General features: G+C 33.0%; 1 protein-coding gene across 4 annotated transcripts in view; it reads left to right on the top strand.

Moving 5' to 3' along the window:
- Nucleotides 1-20905, top strand: part of TDRD5 (tudor domain containing 5) — a 122524-nt gene that overhangs the window by 79717 nt on the left and 21902 nt on the right. For all 4 annotated transcript variants that reach the window (XM_037812807.1, XM_037812803.1, XM_037812799.1 and 1 more), the window contains 6 exons: nt 5778-5978; nt 6496-6654; nt 8417-8578; nt 13776-13955; nt 14709-14852; nt 20133-20346. In XM_037812807.1, coding sequence (XP_037668735.1) covers nt 5778-5978; nt 6496-6654; nt 8417-8578; nt 13776-13955; nt 14709-14852; nt 20133-20346 — 1060 coding nt within the window. The remainder of the gene's footprint in view (nt 1-5777; nt 5979-6495; nt 6655-8416; nt 8579-13775; nt 13956-14708; nt 14853-20132; nt 20347-20905) is intronic.

Raw genomic sequence — 20905 nt, 5'->3', positions numbered from 1 at the left:
CAGTAATGGCAGAGTAGCATAATGAGACTAATACTTCCATGGGAAAAAAAATCAAAAGCAGGCAGAAAAACAGAAGTCTACCCTTGAAAGTCAAACAGCAGGGAGTAAGATTGGGAACTTTCAGTTTCTTTTCTGAGGATACTTACCTATCTACAGCCCTCCCGGCTTGAGAGAGTTAGGGCTGGTAGAACAGGTAGAAGTTAGGAGGAAAATACTTGAAGGGAGGGTACAACAGAGTGGGTAAGTTCCAAAATCAGTGTATACAATCTTCCAAAATCCTTGGCTGATGACTAAACTTTGTAAATTGGCCCTTAAGAAAAAAACCAGCTGTAAACTGAAGGAACTGGACAGGGATTTCAGTTGCTGCTGACTACAGAGGAAAAAATGGTTTGGAGACTGTATTAGTTAGGGTTCTCTAGGGAAAAAGAATCAACAAGAGGTATCTATAAATATAAGATTTTATAAAAGTGTATCACATAACTGTGGGTATGCACGAGTCCAAATTCCGTAGGGCAGGCAGCAAACTGGCAACTCCAATGAAGATGTTCAATGAACTCCTCAGGCAGCAAACTGGCAACTTCAATAAACGTGCTCCATGAACTCCTCATGAAACTAACTGGCAACTTCAGTGAACTCCTCAGGAAATGCTCCCCTGGTCAGCCAAGGAAGAAGTGAAGGTCCTTTCTCTGTCTCATTTAAAAGTCTTCAGCTGATTGGATTAAATCCAGCTGACTGCATTCTCTCATTGTGGAAGGCATGCCCTTTGTTGATGTAATCAGTCACAGATGCAGCCAATTGACTGATGATTTAATAAACCAGCCTTCTGGTTTATTAACCAGCCACAAATGTCCTTGCAGTAATGGTTAGGCCAGTGCTTGCTTGACCAGACACCTGGGTACTATCACTTGGCCAAGTTGACACATGAACCTAACCATCACAGATACTATTTAACTGCCTGTTAAAACAAAATAACACTTTTCAGAAGAGCATAGCAGAATCCAGAATATCTACAATATTTTGATAATATCTAATGTCTAATTAAAAATCACTAGAGAGGCAAATAAACAGGAAAAATATGGCATATATTCACAAAAAAAAGTAGTTGATCCAGATGTTGGAGACAGGGACTTTAAAGGAGCTATTATAAATGTGTTCAAGGATTTAAAGGAAGACTTATTCCTAATTAAAGAACAGATAGGGGATTTCAGCAAAAAGACAGAAACTACAAAAAAATCACAAATGGAAATTCAAGAGTTGTAAAGTAAAATAACTGAAATGAAAATTTTACTGGATAGGCTTAATAGCAGATTTGGAGACAACAGAGAGTCTGTGAACTTGAGGTTAGATCAAGAGAAACTATCCAATCTCAACAAGAACACAAAAAAAGATTGAAAAAAAAAACAATGACTAGACTTAAGGAACTGTGGGTTAATATCAAATACTCCCACACACTTGTAATCAGAGTCCCAGAAAGAGAGTAAAGAAAGACAGGGACAGAAGAAATAAAGGCCAAAAATCTCCAGAATTTGGTGAATGACATCAACATTCAGATTCAAGAAAATCAACAACCTTCAAGCAGAATAAATGTAAAGAAAACTATTCCTAGTCACACCAAAATCAAAATGCTGAAATCCAAAGAAAAAAGAGAAAATCTTGAAAGCAGCCAGAGGGGTGAAATATATAGAGGAACAATAGTATAAATGCTGCAAAATACCATTCAATGGAACAGCATCATTAGAGTGCTGAAAGAAGAAAAACAAAATTGTCAACCAAGAATCCTACATCCAGTGAAACTATCCTTCAGAAATGGAGGTGAAATAAAAATATTTTCAAACAAATAAAAAACCAAGATAATTTTTCATCAGCAGTCTTGAACTCCAGGAAATGCTAAGGAAGTTCTTCTGGGTCTGGATGAAAATGAAACCAGATCAACTCAGATCAATGGAAGGAATGAAGACTACAGAAAATGGTTAATATGTGGGTAAATGTAAAAGGTTATATTTTTAATTCTATTTTCTGAATTTTTTTAAAAGATAACTTTAAAAAGTAAAATCATGACCCTGTATAAATCATGATTTATACAGCTTTGGGTTAGAGTTAAGGTTAGGGTTAGGGTTATAAAAGTCTTTAGCACAGTTTTAAGCTTTGGAGGTACAAATGCTCAAACTTTTTAAAATTATATCATTTGCAAGTTTAATCTTTTTAACTTAATGTATAATTGTTTAGTTTTGTGGATTTTGAGGACTTTTTAAAAATTTTAATATTTTGGTTTAGTCAGCAACTGCTACTTCAATCAAAGGTATTGAAACAAAAAAATTAAAATATAGTATTTATTTTGGTGATGGACGCACAACTATGTGGTGGTACTGTGAACAATTGATTGTACACTTTGGCTGTATGGTATGTGACTATATCTCAATAAAATTGAATTACTAAAAATATATATATAGTATTTATAGTATTACTTTTGTTTCCTATTACTCCTTGAGACTATTTTGTTGTAGACTTCAAGGAATTGGTTAATTTCATTTCAGTTTTCAATTTTACTGTCATAAAATTTTTCATAATACTCCCTTGTCTTTTTAATGTCAGCATCTGCAGTGGTGTGTCCTTTCACATTCTTAATATTATTTGTACTGTCTCTTTTTTCATGATCAAAAGAGACATATTTACCAATTTGATTAGTCTTTTCAAAAGACCAACTTCAACTATTTTGATCCTCTCTATTGTAAACTTGTTTTCAATTTTTTAAATTTCTATCTCATTTCAGTCATTTCCTTACCTCTACTTTCTTCAGCTTTATTTTGTTATTTTTTCCTCCTACATCTTGAGATAAAAAATTATTAATTTCCAACCTTTCTTCAGGGGAATCCCATGAGTTTTTCTGTGTAGTAATCTTATTATTGTTCAGTTTAAAATATTTTCTGATTTATATTTTGTTTTATTGTTTGACTCACAGATTATTTAGAAGTTTCCTAATTTGCAAACGGAGGTTTTTCTAATTTATCCTTTTGATATCCAGTTAAGTACACTGTAGTTGAAGATCATAATATGTATAATATCAGTTCTTTGAAATATAAGGAGGCGTCTTTAATGGTTCAGTATATGGTCAGTTTTTGTAAAAGGTCATGTGTGCTTGAAAAGTATATTCTGCATTTGTGTGCAGTATTCTGCATATGTCCATAGGGTCAAGCTTATTGTGTAAAACTTTTATGTCCTTATTGATTTTCTGTGCTGCTTTTTTATCAATTATTGAGAAAAATGTAATTTTTGTCTATGATTGTGATTTTATCTGTTTCTTCTATAGTTTGGTCATTATCTGTTTTGTATAAATTATGCCTATGTTATTAGATGCATACAATAGAAAAGTTGCACTATCTTCCTACAAAACTTTATTATGAGTTTACCTTATTTCTGGTAATGCTTTTTGCCTTAAAGCTTATTTTGACTGATATTAACATACTCCATCACTTTCCATTTGGATAATATTTTCCTAGTATATTTTTTCCCATTATTCTACTGTCAGTCCTTCTGTACATTATGTTTTAGATATATCTTTTATGAGCTTCATAGAGTTGTAGTTTTTAAAATCCAGGCTAATGCTTTTTGTCTTTTAGTTGGAGCATTTAGTCCAATTATGTTTATTTTAATTTTTATATTTTAGTTTACATCTATCTTTTATTTTATGCATCCTATGAGACCTACCTATATTTTCTTTTCCCCACCCTGCATGCTTTCCTTTGAGGAGATTACTTTTAATCATTCTATTTTTACCCCCATCAGTTTAGAAGTAACATACTGTATTCTTTTAGTGATTACCCTAGGAATTCAAATGTGTATATATAACATGCAAGGGCCTTAAAAACACTGTAACTCCTTTAACCGCCTTTCTGACCTATTTTTGTTGTATATTTCGTATCATCGTTAACCCATCAAGAAATTAACTGCATAAAATAATAATAAGGTCCATTTAGATTTAATTATATATCAGTTTCTTAGCTCTTCACGCTTTCTTGTTGAGCAAACCTTTTATCTGCAGTCATTTTCCTGATGTTTGAATTATATCCTTTAAGAATTCCTTTAGTGAGGGTCTGCTGATGGCAAATTTAATTATACTTATCTGAAAATATCATTATTTTGTACATAATTTTGAAAAGATATATTTACTAGATGTAGAATTCTAGGTTGGCAGTTAATGTCTTCAGCACATTGAAAATAACATTACACTGGTTTTGTGTTTCCCTTGTTGCTTTGAGAAGTCAGCTGTCAATCTAATGGATGTTCCTTGAAGGCAACATCATTTTTGCCTCTAGCTGTTTTTAAGATTTTCTATTTCTCCCTAGTGTTGTTCAGTTTTAATATGATGTGTTTATATGTAGAGTTATACTATTTATCCTGCTTTGCGGTTTACTGGATTTCTTGTGTCTATGGTTTGTTACTTTTCATTCACTCTGACAAATTCCCAGCCATTAATTTCTTCAGTTGTTGCCTTTTCCCCTTATATTTATATTCTCTCTCTCTCTCTTTCTGACTCTCTTTTTCTGGGACCATAATTAAAAGTATGATAAACCTTCTCAGTTTATCTTCTGTATCTTTAAACCTCTATTATGTATTCTACATCTTTCTGACTTTCCATGCTGCATTCTGGGTAACTTTTTCTGAATTATCTTCTATGTCACTGATTTACTCTTTAATTCCATCTAATCTGCCATTGAACCAAACTATTAGGTTTTAAATTTTGGTTATTATATTTTTACTTTTGGAAATTCTTTTTGGTTCTTTCTTAATTCTGCTAGATCATTTTTCATAGATTGCTTATCACTGCAGAAGTTTTCAAACTAATCTTTTTTTTCTTTAAGCATAGTTATTTTTAGTTGTTTCATACCTTGTCTAGGAATTCAAATACCTAAACTCTTTGAGGATCTGTTTCAGTTAACTGTTAATTTTGCTTGTTCTCACTCCTGATGCATTGTTTCTTTGTATGCTTTTTTTTATCTTTCCCTATGTACTGTTCATTGTCCTTGAAAAATTATTGGTTAGAGTAGTTGAATAATATAGGCTGAGGTTGCCTGCCTCCCAAGAGGATTTGCATTCGCTTCCACCTGTTGCCTAGGAGTTCTACCAGTCTGGAACCATATTAATTTAAAGGAACAACTTGAGGATTTTTAGACCACCCAGATGATGTGAAAATTGAGTGTAAATCCATGTGAAGGCTAGTTTATTTCTTTTATCCCCTTACCCTGAGAGGGTACCCAGCTTAATGAAGGAATGTTCTCTTCATGGCTCCCTACATTGGGTTGGATCCTAGCTTTAATTTCTGTCCCTTTTGACCAGTGAAACCATCAAAACCAAAGTTCAGATTTGCCTGGATTAGCAGATACCCATAAGGCAAACTTTCCCTTTGATTTTGGCCTGGTCATTTGTTACTGTCTTGTCAGTTCTTTGATGTTTTTTGGACATATTTTAAAACATTTCATCCCAGATTTTTAGTTATTGTCTGGAATAGTTGATCCAATAATCTAGCTCACAATTTCAGACAATGGAAGTTTCTCACCACATAGATATTTACATTTTTTCCATAATCACATTTTTCATCGTTTTCACTTTATTCTGATTTTTGTCATTCACAGAATATGAGTGGTCTCCTATGTGTTATTCTGATACTTTTATGATTTTGTTTTTCTACTTAAATCTACATCAGGAATTCTTTTTGTACATAGTTACTGTAATTCATGTTTAATCTATCAACTGAATCTAATATCTTGATTATATTTCAGGAACACTGGACATCCAGAGCTATTTTGCAGTTCCAGAAGTTGTGTGGTCTGAAGCCATTAGTGGGGGTAGTGGATGAATATGTAGATGGAATCCTTAACATTTTTCTGTGTGATACATCCTCAAATGAAGACATCTATTTCCATCATGTCTTGAGAACAGAGGGTCACGCGATTGTATGCCGAGAAAATGTTCCTTCTAAGGTGGAGCAGTCTAGATATATTTTGTAATATATTTTATTTAATCTCTACACTTAAAGGTATAAGAGAATTTAATAAATAAAGTTACTTGATTTATTCTTTAATCTTAGAAACTCCCATGAGTTTCCTGCCTTCCTAATGCAAAGCACTCTCTTAATTTTCAGATGACTGCAAAAACAACATTTGGCTTATTATTCTTTAGAGTGTGAATGAATACTTTAAAACAGTTGATTGAGGATTCTTACACCAAGGTAGTTAATTCTTTGACGTCATCTTAGAGAATAACACTGTCTTACTTTGCAATTATTGATAGCAATATCTGCATCACCATTAATATTGGTGTTGGTAATTTTTGTAACTGGAAAAACTATCAACATGGAAAAACTTTTTAATGATTAGATTTTAGAAAATGATACATTTCCACAGCATTTGAAAATTACGAAGTGCTAACTTAGTCACTTTGCTTTTTTTTTTCTCTTGGTCAAGTTGTTAAACCCCTTCTCCCTATTTTTAATCCTAGGGTTTCAGAGACCTCAACCCATTAGCTCTATACACTAAGTCCAGTGCAGAGCCAGAAGACAGTGTCTTGACAGAACTGAATTACCCTTCGCAGAAGCACTATTTTAACGAAGACCGAGAAATAAGTTCACAATTAATAGAGAGTGAATCACATATGCTAGTAAGAAGTTTTTCTAAATATTATTATAATTGTTTTTATTATTGTTAACATTGGGCACTTAGAATATGCTAAGCACTGCAAAAAGCACTGTAGGTATGATATATTATTTAATCCTCATAAAATCCCTGTGACATAGTTGCTATAATTATCCTCATTTTATTAATGAGGAAACCAAGGCTTAGAAACATTTGGAAATTTTACACAATGATCTTAACAATTACCTTGTCTCTCCTTATTTACCAGTTTAAACCTTTGCTTTTGCCATGCTTCCTTGGACTCTGCAGTTCCTCTCGTACACTAAATTCCATTGCTGCCCTTGTGCGGTTGTGACTTCCCAATGCTATTCTGTCCTTCTTCTATCTATTCTACTCAGGTTCTTCTTCAAATGCTCTCATTTCCTCCTTTCTCTATAAACCTTTTGGCAACTCCAGCCCACAGTAATAATAATAAATAATAATAACACTTATTGAACTCTTATGATATAGCAGGCACTGTTCTAAGCACTCACATGTGTTACCTAATTTAATTCTCTTGATAGTTTTACCAAGCTCATACTTCCCTATCCCCATTTAATGATGAGGAAACTGAGGCAGATAGTAAGAACTTAAATGTTTCTTGAACAAATGAACAAATAAATAAACATGTCCTCTGAGTCTTATATTTCTCATGACAGCAATTACTGGGCTAAGATTATAGGGCATGTTTAATTTGAGGGCCAAAAATGTTTTTGGACACAACAAGGCCTTTTATTTTCTTTGAATAAAATATGAAGATATTCTTTTAAGTATGTTTTATGTATCTGACTTTTAAAATAAAATTATAGCAATGATCTTCTGTAGTACTGATGATTAGAAAGATAAAAAAGGAATGCCATTTTGACTACAGGGAGACTAACTGCTTTGAAAAATATGTATGAATGTTTGCTGTGTGTTCAAAGCAATATAAGAATTTTAGGTTTCTAGTTTACATTAAAATTAATTAGGCTTGCTTAGCCAATAAAAATTTCTAAAACATGAATTTTTATTAGATTTTAGTACTAGATTAGAAGAATTATAATTCCCTATTTCTTAAATAGCAAATTGAATTCAACTTTAAAAATATTTAGAATGTTCTGCCATAATTCTTTTAATTGTCTTTCAAATCATGGTTCAGTCCTGGAAATGAAATAAGGCTCTCTTTTCTGCAAAAAATATAAGGCTTTAGACTCCATTATCCTACCCCATTCTATATTTTTACTTATCAAGGCTTCCATATGGTACACACACACACACACACACACACACACACACCTAACTTCCTATCTCTGTACATCCAATCATTTGCTAATTCCTACTCATCCTTTAAGCATTCTAACCATATTTGTTATCTCCTTCATTATATCTTCTCAGACACCCTCCTTCCTCAATAATATTTTGGTTGTATCTCTGTGATAACTCCTCACTGATGATTGTATTGGGATTATCTGATTATGTGTCTTTCCACTATTTTTCAGTTCCTTTAGAGCTGGGACCTGTTGCATTCATCTTTGTATCCACAGAGCTGCCCAGTAGACATTTTATAATATGTGCTTAATAAATGTTGTCCTGAACTAGTCAAGCAAAGCAGGAAGACCCAGGGTCATGCATAAAAGTTAGAAAATAATGTAGCATTTGTATGAACCATAGTGAAAAAATCCCAACCCACCCCCAAGTTTAAAGGAGTATAGATTTTTGAAACAGCATTCATATAGAAAATAAAATAATTTTTCTTTCATATCTACTAGCAACATATTAATGAAGAAAAGACCCTAAGTCACCTTAAATCTGAGTCAAAGAAGCTAATAAAGGATTCTGTATTCACTTCCTTGAAAACCCAAGAAAAGACCTGTGACGAAGCTCCAACGTGGTCCAACCCAGAACCAGAGGATCTGAAGGAAGAAAATGAGGTAGAGAAGGAAGGATAGTTTTTCGAAAGGGAACAATGTAGTTAATTCGTAAATTAAGGGGACTGGAATAAAATACCTCTTTAAACTCTACTGCTTACATTATCTTCAGAGCATCTCACACAAATGAATTACAAATTTTCTCAACGGTCACAAAGACCAAAGTTGTAGCAACATAGCCTTGATCTCAAAAAAGAAAAGGCATTGTCTGGCTTGATTTATCACTTACTATTCCAAAGCTTTGAACAGTCTTCAAGAATTATACAGTAATTAGAAACTAGTGTTAAGAAACAATATTAGGAAAATCCATCAGGAAAAATGCCTACAACTTTTTTGGAAAACATATTGCGTTTATTTTAATCAAGATTTTATGTATACATAGCTTGCAGGCCCCACCACCCCTCCTCTTACATTTTCTATTTCCCAGAGAAATTATCTTCATCTCCTTTAGCTGTGTCTTTTGAAATACTTCTGTTTCTTTTATTAAATAATATGCTTATGTTTACTTCCTGATTTTACAGTTTTAGGTGTCTATGGACTTCCCCTATGAGAAAGATGAGGGTTTAGTTTTCTTTCATCCCTTCACACACACACACACACACACACACACACACACACATCCACACACATCCACATACCCTTTTTGTCCCTGTCCACACCATCTTCCTAATATAGTTTCAATTAAATTGCCGTTTGGTATTTACATTATTATAATTATGTAAATGCTATTCACAGCCGAGCCAACTAGTATACTGTGATAACTTTTCCTTTCCTGTATAACCTTTATTTTCTCTAGTGTTAATTTTTTTCACTTAAAATTAACATACAGTAAAATCGACTTTCTTTTGGCAGATGCTCTATAAATTTTAACACATATATAGATATGTGTAATCACCACCACAATCAGGATATAGAACAGTTTTATCACCTGAAAAATTCTTTTATGCTACCCCTTTCTAATAACAGTCTCTCAGTCTCTCCATATTCCTAACCCCTAGCAACCATTGATCTGTTCTCTATCGCTATCGTTTTATTTTTTCAGGAATGCCATATAAATGGAATCATACAGTATGTAACCTTCAAGACCAACTTCTTACATTTAGTATAATACCTTTTGAGATTCATCCAAGATTTTGCATGTATCCAATAGTTCATTCCTTTTGATGCTATAGCTGCACCACAGTTTATATGTCTATTCAACCACTGAAGGACACTTGGTTTGTTTCCAGTTTTTGGTAATTATGAATAAAGATGCTATAAATGTTCATATACAGGTTTTGGTGTGAATGGAATCTGGGGTAAATGTTCAGGAATGGAATTGCCAGGTCATATGGTAAGTGTATGTCAAACTGTTTTCTAGAGTGGCTTTACCATTTTGTATTTCCACCAGCAGTGTCTTAGGGGTCCAGTTGCTATATACCCTCACCATGATATTATCAGACATTTTTATTTTAGCCATTCAAAATAGATGTATAGTAATAACACAGCATGGTTTTAGTTTGCATTTCCCTAATAACTAATGATGAGGAACATCTTTTCATGTGCTTACTTGACACCCATTTATTGTCTTTGATGACGTGTCAAATCTTTTGCCAGTTTTTTGATTGCGTTGTTTTCTTACTGTTGAGTTTCATGAGTTCTTTATATGTTTTGGATACTTGTCCTTTGTCAGGTATGCAATTTATATATATATGTAGTCTCCCAGTTGTAGCTTATAACCTTTCATTCTCTTAACAGTGCCTTTCATTTAGCAAAAGTTTTTAACTTTGAATAATCCAATTTATCATTTTCAAATTTTATGTGTTCAGTGTCATAGCTAAGAATTCTTTGCCTAACCTAGTATTATTTTTTCTTCTAAAAGTTTTATAGATTTACATTTTACATTTAGATCTGTAATCATTTTGAGTTAACTTTAGTACATGGTATGAAGTTTAGGTCAGTGTTCATTTTGTTGCATATAGATGTCCAATTGCTCCAGCGTCATTTGTTGAAAAGATGATCTGTTGAATAGCCTTTGCAGCCTTACTGAAAATCAATTGGCCATATTCGTGTGGGTCTATTTCTAGATTCTATGCTGGTCCACTATCTATGTGCTTATCCCTTCATCAATATCACACTGTCGTGATTACTGTAGCTATATAATAGGCCTTACTATTGGCTAGAATGATTCCTCCCACTTCATTCTTTCCTGTGCCTGCCTTTCTGTATAAATTTTAGAATACATTTGTCTGTGTCTGCAAAAAACCTTCCTGGGATATTGATAGGAACTGTGTTAAACTTATTGATCAGTTGGGGAGAACTGACATCTTTAATATGTTGAATCTTCCAATTCATGAACATAGTATTCCCCTCCATTTATTTAGTTCTCTGATAACTTATTAGCATGTTGTAATTTTCATCATACAGGTCCTGTACATCTTTTGTTAACTGTATATCTAAGTATCTCATACTATTTGGAGTGATTGTAAGTAGTGTTGTTTTTAATTTTGGTTTCCACATGCTCATTGTTAGCATGTAGAAATGCAGTTGATTTTTATGTCCCAATTTGTATCCTTTGACCTTGCTGAACTTACTTAAGAGTCTTTTCATAGACTCCTTGGGATTTACCATGTAAATAATTTTATTTCTTCCTTTCTGATCTCTGTCTTCTATTTCTATTTCTTGCCTTTATTGCACTGAACTTCCAGCACCATGTCGAATAAGAATGGTGAGAACAACAAATTTGCCTTGTTCCTGATGTCAGGGGAAAAGCTTCTGTTTTCTTATTATTAAGTATGATGTTAGCTATAATGTTTTTTGGTGGATGCTCTTTATCAAGTTAAGCAAGTTCCCCCTTTTTTGTCACAAATGGGTATTGAGTTTTGACAAATGCTTTTCCATCAATTGATATGACATGTTTTTTCTTCTTTAGCTTATTAATATGGTGGATTACATTGTTTGATTTTAAAACATTGAACCAGCCTTGCATATCTAGAATAAATGCCACTTGATCATGGTGTATAATTATTTTTATATATTGTTGGATTTAGTTTGCTAATGTTTTGTTGAGAATTTTTTTTACATATTCTTGAGAGATATTGGTCTGTAGTTTTCTTTTTTGTACCATCTTTGTCTAATTTTGTTATCAGGGTAATCCTAGCCTCATAAAATATGTTGGAGGTATTCCCTTCTCTTCTGTCTTCTGGAAAAGATTATGTAAAATTGGGTTAATTCTTTAAGTGTTTAGTAGAATACTTAAGTGAAACATCAGTGGTTTCTTTTTAATAAGAATTTAAACTATAAAAACAATTTCTTTAATATGTAGACGATTATTCAAGTTGTCTGTTTCATTTAGGGTTACTTTTTGTAGTTTGTGGTTTTTGAGGAATTGGTTCATTTTATCTAACTTGTCAAATGTGTGCATAGAGTTGTTAGTAGTATTCCCTTATCACCCTTTTAATGTCTGCAGGATCTTCAGCAATAATCCTCTCTTTCATTCCTGATATTAGCAATTTGTATCTTCTCTCTTTTTTGTTAGTCTTACTAAAGGTTATTAATTTCTTCTAAAGAATCATCTTTGGATGTCATTGATTTTATCTGTTATTTTTCTGTTTTCGAAACAGAAAACTTCCTTTTGCTTTCTTTGGATTTTTTTTTTTTTTAAGGTGGAAACTTAGATTATTGATGAGAGAAGTTTTTTCTATAAGCATCTCGTGCTATAACCCTTTAAGTACCACTTTAGCTGCATCTCACAAATTTGAATATATTGTTTTTCTTTTTTATTTAGTTCAAGATATTTTCTGATTTCTTTTGAGACATAATCATTGACCCATGGATTATTTAGAAGTGTATTGTTTAAACTCTAAGTGTTTGGAGATTTTCCTCTTTTCTTTTTGTAATTGATTTCCAGTTTAATTCTGTTATAGTCTGAGAACATACTTTGTATGATTTCAGTTCTTTAATAAATTTGTTAAGGTTTCTGTTGTTGACACAGGATATCATCTGTCTTGACAAATTTACCAATTGCGCTTGAAAACAATGTGTATTCTACTGTTGTTTGGTGGAGTCGAGTGTTTTATAAATGTCAGATCTAGTTGGTTGATGGTAGTGTTTAGTTCTTCTGAATCCTTGCTGTGTATTAGTTCTATTACTGAATCTTATATTCTTATATTGACGCTGTTGTTTAGTTTTTATATATCCTTGCTGTTGATTAGTTCTGAGTGTTATCGAGAAGAGTCTGGAAGCCTCCAACCATAATCTTGGATTTTTGTCCATTTCTCCTTTCTGCTCTGTCAGGTTTTTTTAAAAAATGAATTTTGAGTTTCTATTGTTAGGTGCTAGACATTTAAGATGGTTATAGCGGGGTTTTGGCGAATTATTTTATCATTATGAGATGTCTTTATCCCTGACTACTTTCCTTGCTCTGAATTCTACATTATTTGCTATCCCACTAAAGCTTTCTTCAGTGTTTGCTTGGTATATCTGTTTGGTTTATCCTTGATATATCCTTTTTCTTTTACCCTACCAGGTATCATTAGACTTGAAGTGAGTTTCTTGAGACAGCACATAGTTCATTCATTTTTTAAAACCCATTTTGACAATCTTAATTAAAATTAGTATGTTTAGCTTCATTTACATTTAATGTAATTATTGATATGTTTTTATTTTAGGGCTACCATTGTATTACTTTTTTGTTTGTTCCTTCTGTGTTTCTTTCCTTTTTTCCCCTTTCCTGCCTTCTTTTAGACCACTTGAACATTTTTTCCTATTCTATTTAAATTTAGCTATTGTATTTTTTATTATATTTGTAAGGTTTTTTTAATGGCTACTATAGGGATTGCAATATATTTCATTGATTTTTCACAGTGAACTTAATCAGTATTTTACTACTTTGAGTAGAATGTAAGTATTTTACCACCATATAGATCCACTTTTTCAGGACTGCTAAATCATTTACCACTTGTCTCTGTTTTCCTGTGTCCAGGTGTAGAGATGGTGTTTTCTCTTCTGTTCTCTTTGAATGCATGAGTTTATACCTAAAAAGAAAATCTCTTTTTTTGTTATTCAAGTGGTGTTTCAGAAGGAGAGAATAATAAGTTATATATTCAAACTATCATCTTTACTTGTAAGTCAAAAAAAAAAAAAGTAGACCTGAATTTTAAAGTGTAGTCATATAGGAACTATAAATTACAGTTTTTCTTTGTCTTCTGATACATCCTAGGATGAGATCCCCATTGGAATGCCATGCCTGGAATCGGTGACCATAGGTGATGACATCTGGGATGAGAATTGGTTACCTCCACGGGCTAAAATGGGAAAAGGTGGAGATTCTGCCTGTTTATTTACCTCCAGCTCTGGTGGAAAGAAACAGTATCCATCATGTAAAGAAATGCCACAGAAGGTTAGATCTTTGGTTAAACAAAATAAATCATTACTGAAAGTAGGAAATTTATTTATAATTGCCCAAACCTCAAGAAAACTATGAATCGTGGAATTCAAAAGGATGTATCAGACCAAAATGCAGAAGAATTCATGACATGTTTTTTTAATGGAAAATAATAATGCTAGGGAGGGGGCAAAAGGATAGAGTAGTGGGGAATAAATCATGGGTTTTCTGTGCCCAGGAGCCCTTTCAGTCATGGTTTTGTGTTATCATTGGCTCCCAGTCAAGTGCCCAGGTATCTATATAAATGAATAAATAAACTTTATTTTCATTAACATTAGTTTTTTTATTTTTTGCATTAGCTTTCAAAAATAATGTCTGGATCACTGCATTGAGAATTTTTGCTATTATTAGACCTAAATTTATATTTTAAATTTATTTTCCACTAGTTATATCAAAGAAGAAACACCTGCAATTAAGTTGCTCCTTAGTATTTGTGCCCTTTAAATACTAGATTATCATGAAAAATCATTTAGCCATAAAAACTGTGTTAAAATGCCATCGCATTTTGATGCGCTCCAGATGCTCACAGGGATTTAAGCTTGGGTATGAACCAATAAAACGAGGAAAGGTTGCACTAATGTAGAAAGCTAACGTATCTTTTCTTGTTTTATATGTATTGCCCCTTTGCCTTTACCTTCTCCAAATTTTCTTCTGTTTAGATCATGTGACGCTGTATCTCGGTCTATTATTTCATTTTTTTCTCTGTAGAATTGGTGTTTTTCTACACCCAAAGATACATGGGATGATTCATGGAAGCCTTCAGGCTTTGTGAATGGAATGAAAGTAGAAGTTCAAAAACCAGAAGGAGTGTGTGCTCAGGAAAAAAATAATGGCACGACCAAGATTCAAAAGGTAATTATCCAATGAATGTTATTGTGACCAGTTTCTATGAGGAAGTTCTTTAATTTTTTGAAAGTAAAATTCTGTTAATGACCCCTCTCTTAGAAGTTGGTAGAATACATGTACACAAAATGTCATTTGATTTCAGTTAACTTAATGTAGTTGTCCATCTCTTCAGAAGAAAATCCTGACCCTAGAATTAAAAGATTAATTAAACCTCTATATTAGGGATTGAGAAAATAGGTATTTTCCTCTAACTTACTCAGCCATAACATTTAAGCTAGGTATCTGAGCTATCATCTAGCCCAGTTTTCTTCTTTCATGTTGCTTTGGCAGAAAGCATTACCAACCCTGGCACAAAACCCTTATGTTTTGTTTTGCTCAAATATATTGTGAGCATCCTGAAAACAGGACAGTTTGTGTAAATCATGAAATATGGCTACCAGGCCTCTTTAATTTTTTGTGTTACATTGAAAATAAACTGCACAAATCAAGGCGGCTTTTTGTAAAGCAGATTTGGGGCCATTGAACCCTCTGAGTGATACAGTTCCTGCAGAATATGGTTACTTTGTATGTCAGAAATGATGAAACCATACTATATTACATTGAACAGACTGTTCAGAAATGAAGTCTACTTAAGAGCACAGATTCAGTTTTAGAATAAGATAGACTTTTATATTTTGTTTCCCATGTAGTTTTGTTTTTAAATAACTTTACTGAGATATAATTCACATACAGTATAATTCATCTTTTTAAAGTATATAATTCAATAGTTTTTACTTCCAATTTCTCCACATAATTGCCAACACTTATATGTGAATGTAAATTTTTTTTTATTATAGCCATTTTAATGGATGTGAAATGGTTTCTCATTGTGGTTTTGAGAAATGCTTATGATGGCATGTGTTTCATGTTTCAAAAATCATGCATATGTTTCTTGAAGATCTGCTACTAATCTTCATTTCCATAAAAGTACTTTTGCAAACAACTAAGAGGTGCTCAGTCATTGATGACTACAGAGTGGTATATCTGGTAGAGCCATGCTTTTCATACTCTAGTGTCCATACAAATCACCTGTTCAAATGAAAATTCTGATTCCATGGCTGTAAGATGCAGACCAAGGTTCTTCATGAATAACAGGTTCTCAGGTGCTGCCGCTGCTGCTGTGGGACCCAAAGTTTGACTAGCAAGTGCTAGACTACTGTTTGGAGGGGAAAACTCCTGTTTTTCAATTAAGTGCTTACATTAGCTACAGGCAATATACTTTCAAAATGTCATACAAATTTAGAAGGCATTCACTTGTGTTCTTTTTTCAGTGTGAAAAGCTATCAGAATGCATCTTAAATATGTATTTTAACAATGCATCTTTCCTCAAAACAGGAAAGTAAAAAGAAACAGTTCAAAAAAAAAAAAGGTTTGTGATTTTGATTGTTATTTAACAACTGAAAATAGGCAGCAGAACATAGTGTAAAAAGACCTGGTCTAGGGAGTTCTATAATCTGGGGCCTACTCCTTATCACTGACTAAATTTGCAAGTTTGAACAAGTTACCTTTGTAGGTGCCTCAGTTTGCCCATCTACGTTGAGCTGGTGATCTTTTCAGCTATAAAAATTTGTGGTATTAATAAATATTTATTTACTTAATTATCATTGCAACTTATTGGAAGAACTCACTGATGGTTGGCCTCTTAAGTGAAAATAAAAGTGTAACGAAAGCATAACATGCGAGTTGCATAAACTAAGCAAAAATTTGAATCCAGGTGTTTGGTTTCCTTAAGTATCATAGTACATGGCAGTATAGTTATCCAAAGTTTTAGAGATTCATTTTTTCTGCCAAGAAAAAAGTTACACACACAGCCATTTGTGTATTATATAAATTACATAAACCACATTCATGCTCACTATCTTTGAAAAAGGACTGTTATAGATTTTTAAATTTTTATTTTGCAATAATTTCAGACTTACAGGACAGTTGCAAAAATAATACAAAACTCATACAGAGAGCTCCAATAATACCCCCTTGAAACCCAGATTTACTTAATTCTAACATTTTGCCACATTTTCTGTATCACTGTATCTGTCTATATATTCATTTATCAATATTCTAAACATTTGAGAGAAGGTTTTATACATCATGTTCTTTGAACACATAATACTTCCATGTATATATCCTAAGAACAAGAGTTCTTAGGATATATGCTTACATATACTTATATACCTTAAGTACAATTATCAAATACAAGAACTTTAACATTGATAATAAAGCTTTCATCTATTTTCCAGTTTTTTCATATGTCCCAAAAAATCCTTTTGGGCCTTTTCTCTTCCATAGATCTAGTCCAGAATCATGTATTGCATTTAATTGTCATTATCTCTTTAGTTCTTTTTTTAAAATTGTAGAAACACATACACGACATAAACTTTCCCATATCAGCCACACTCAGGCATACCATAAAGTTGGATTAGTAACATTCACAGTGTTGTGCTACCATCACCATCATCCATTACCAGAACTTTCTCATCATCCCAAACAGAAAGCCTACACCCATTATGCATTAACTCTCCATTCCCTCTGCCCCTGGTAAACTGGACTCCACTTTCTGTCTCTATGAATTTGCGTATTTTAGTTCTTTATATAATTGGAATCATATAATATCTGTCCTTTTATGTCCAACTTATTTTGCTCAAAATGTCTTCAAGGTTCACCTTTTAGTGACATGTATCATAACTTCATTCCTTTTTAAGTCTGAGAAATATTTCATTATATGTACATACTACATGTTGTTTATCCATTTATCTGCTGATGAACATTTGGGTTGCTTCCACCTTTTGGCTATTGTGAGTAATATTGCTATGAATGTTTGGCTATTGTGAATAATGTTGCTATGGATGGTGTATAATATCTGTCCGAGTCTCTGCTTTCAATTCTTTGGGGGTATATACCTAGAAGTGGACTTGTCAGGTCATATGGTAATTGTAAGTTTAACTTTTTGAGGAAATTCCAAACTGTTTTCCACAGCAGTTGCACGATTTTACATTCCTGCCAACAATGAATAGGGTTCCTAATTCTCCACATCCTCATCAGCATTTGTTATTTTCCATTTTTTTAGTAATAGCTATCCTAGTAAATGTGAGGTAGTATCTCATGGTTTTGAGTTGCATTTCCCTAAAGGATAATGATGTTGAGCATTTTTTCATGTGCTTATTGGCCATTTGTACATGTCTGTTCAAGTTCTGTGCCCATTTTAAAATTGGATTGTTTGTCTTTTTGTTGTTGAATGTAGGAGTTCTTTAAAATCTGGGTGTTAAACCCTTATCAGATTCATAGTTTCCAAATATTTTCTATCATTCTGTTGATTGTCTTTTTAGTTTCTTGATAATATTCTTCGATGCACAAAAGTTTTCAATTTTGATGAAGTCTAATTTAACTGTCTTTTGTTACTTCTGCTTTTTGGTGTAAAGCCTAAGAATCCATTGCCTAATTAAAGTCCTGGAGATATTTCTCTATGTTTTCTTCTAAGAGTTTTATAGTTTACATCCTTATATTTAGATTGTTGATCCATTTTGATTTAATTTTTGTATATGATATGAGGTCTAGGGGTCCACTTTCATTCTTTTGCATGTGGATATCTAGTTTTCCCAGCACCATTTGTTGAATGGTTTTTTTTTTTTTCATTGAATGGATTTGGCTCCCTCATCAAATATCATTTGGCCATAGATGTAAGGGATTTTTTTTAGATTTTATTTCTGTGCTCTCAATTCTGTTCCATTGGTGTGCATATCTGTCCTTGTGCCAGTACCATGCTGTTTTTATTACTGTGGCTCTGTAATAAGTTTTGAAGTCTGGGAGTGTGAATCCTCCAACTTTTTTCATCTTTTTCAAGATGAGTTTGGCTCTTTGAGGTCCTTTGCCCTTCCATATGAATTTGATGACTAGCTTTTCTATTTCTATGAAGAAGGCTGTTGGAATTTTTGATGGGGATTACATTAAATCTGTAGATTACTTTGGGTAGTATTGACATCTTGACTATATTATGTCTTTCAACTCAGTAGCATTAAATATATTTCTATTTATTTAGGTTTTCTTTAATTTCTTTCAGTAATGATTTGTACATTCTTGGTTTATTTATTCTTTTAGTTGCTATTATAAATGGAATTGTTTTCTTGATTTCCTTTCCAGATTGTTCATTGCTGGTGCTATAGATTTTTGCCACTGAGGAGCATCAACTGATATTAAATGTCTACTATACATGGCCTTGAAAAAGATGCAAACCTAAATTTGCTATTTGTATAATTTTTGTTTCAGATTGCTCTAGGCAAATCCCAGACCTAAAGGCACTTAGATCAGTTTGTTATAGTCTGGTCCTGATGGAGCCATATTTTTAGTCACATTAATGCTAGGTATTATCACAGAAGATAAATATTGTTAAGTTACCATAGACTCTGCCTTCTTTGGCAATGACTATATGGAAAAATAAAAGACCACTGACTCCTAGTAGTTAAAATTTTGACATCACTTTAGACCAAGTTCAGTCTCTTTTTGGGAAGATCATCTTTTTCACTCAAACACTAAATTTTAATATACTATTTTGTCACTTCTTCTGAGGAGCTTTCCTTTGACTTCTTTGTGTTCTCCTAGCACTTTGTTCCCACTACAGAATGCATTAGTGCCTTCTTTCCTTCTTGTCATGGCTAGCTGTGCGCATTCACCTTTTCCCTCACCAAAGACTGTGAGCAGCTTAGGGATAGAGATAATATCTTACTGGGAAGTGATTTGGTGGAGCACAGAGAACATAGGCTGACCTGAGTTCAGATCTTTCCCTGCCATTTACTGATTGATGTTGAGTAATTTCTTTACCCTCTCTGTAAAGAGCATTATGGTGAGTGAAACAAGTCATAATACAGAAGATATAATAACACATACCCAGAACTGTTGTTCTGATGTTTAAATGAAGAAACACATGCAAATAACCTGGCACTCAATGAATATTATTTCTCTCATTTCCTGATGCTTTTCCTTAGCTTTGGATGTCAGCACTCAGTTCCATATTTGCTAATCACATGTATTCGATAAATGTTTCTTGAATTGAATTAATGATCATTAAATTAGAGAAGGACATATTCTTTCTAGTGAATATCTAGATTCTTAGAAATGAAGAATTTTATTTATTTTGATGTGGAAAATATTTGTCTTTTGTATTATAAAAAAAGGACGCAAAAAGGGCTTAATTCTCCTTGTAATACTAAATAGTAATGCTTTTCATACTTTTGCCCCATTTTTCTCATTCTGCAGCCAGAAAACTTAAAGGTTCCTTTGGATTCTTCCACCCTGCCCAAATCATTGGAAGAGTTCTACATCTCTCTGATCCAGTCACAGCAGGCAACAGAACAGAGCCAGTTTGAGCCTAACAGCATTCAGGCTCAGTCAAAGCAAATACAGCTATCCGCAGCAACAGTCAGTTCAACTCCTTCAGTGGTGGATTCCCCAGAAAAACATTTTGGTTCAGGTAGGTTTAGGTATGCTTATGCATGCTCACAGTTGACAAATATAGTGGTTGCCCATGTTGCTGAAAAACTTCCCTTTATCTTTTTCAGTATGTAACTTGGAAATTTTCTGTCTTTAGCAATTGTCTCAAGTCCTCATCTTTTTTCTGAGCTCAGTTGTCCCCTTTAATGCATTTGTTCTGCAGTTTTTTATAGGTGATCAGGTTAAGGTATAGTAAAATTTGCCTGTTTTTAATTGCATAATTCTATAAGTTTTGACAAATGTATACAGTCTTGTAACCACCATGTCAATCATGATGTGGAACATTTCCATCACCCTGAAAAAAATCCTCAGGTTCCTTTGGGGTTGATCTCTCTACTTCCTTGCTGACTCCTGCCATTTCATTTTCTTTTTAATAGAATTTCATATAAATGGAGTCATATAGTATGAAAGTTTTATGTCTGGCTTTGTTCACTTAGCATAATTCTTCAGAGATTCATCTATGTTGTTGCCAGTATCAAAAGTTTGTTTCTATTTATTGCTGAGTAATAATAAATTGTATGGTTATAGCACAATATATT

This window comes from Choloepus didactylus, chromosome 2 (assembly GCF_015220235.1).
Source record: "Choloepus didactylus isolate mChoDid1 chromosome 2, mChoDid1.pri, whole genome shotgun sequence".
NCBI classification, from domain to species: Eukaryota; Metazoa; Chordata; class Mammalia; order Pilosa; family Megalonychidae; genus Choloepus; species Choloepus didactylus.
Note: the sequence above shows the minus strand (reverse complement) of the source record. Positions and strands in the feature narration are given on the sequence as shown.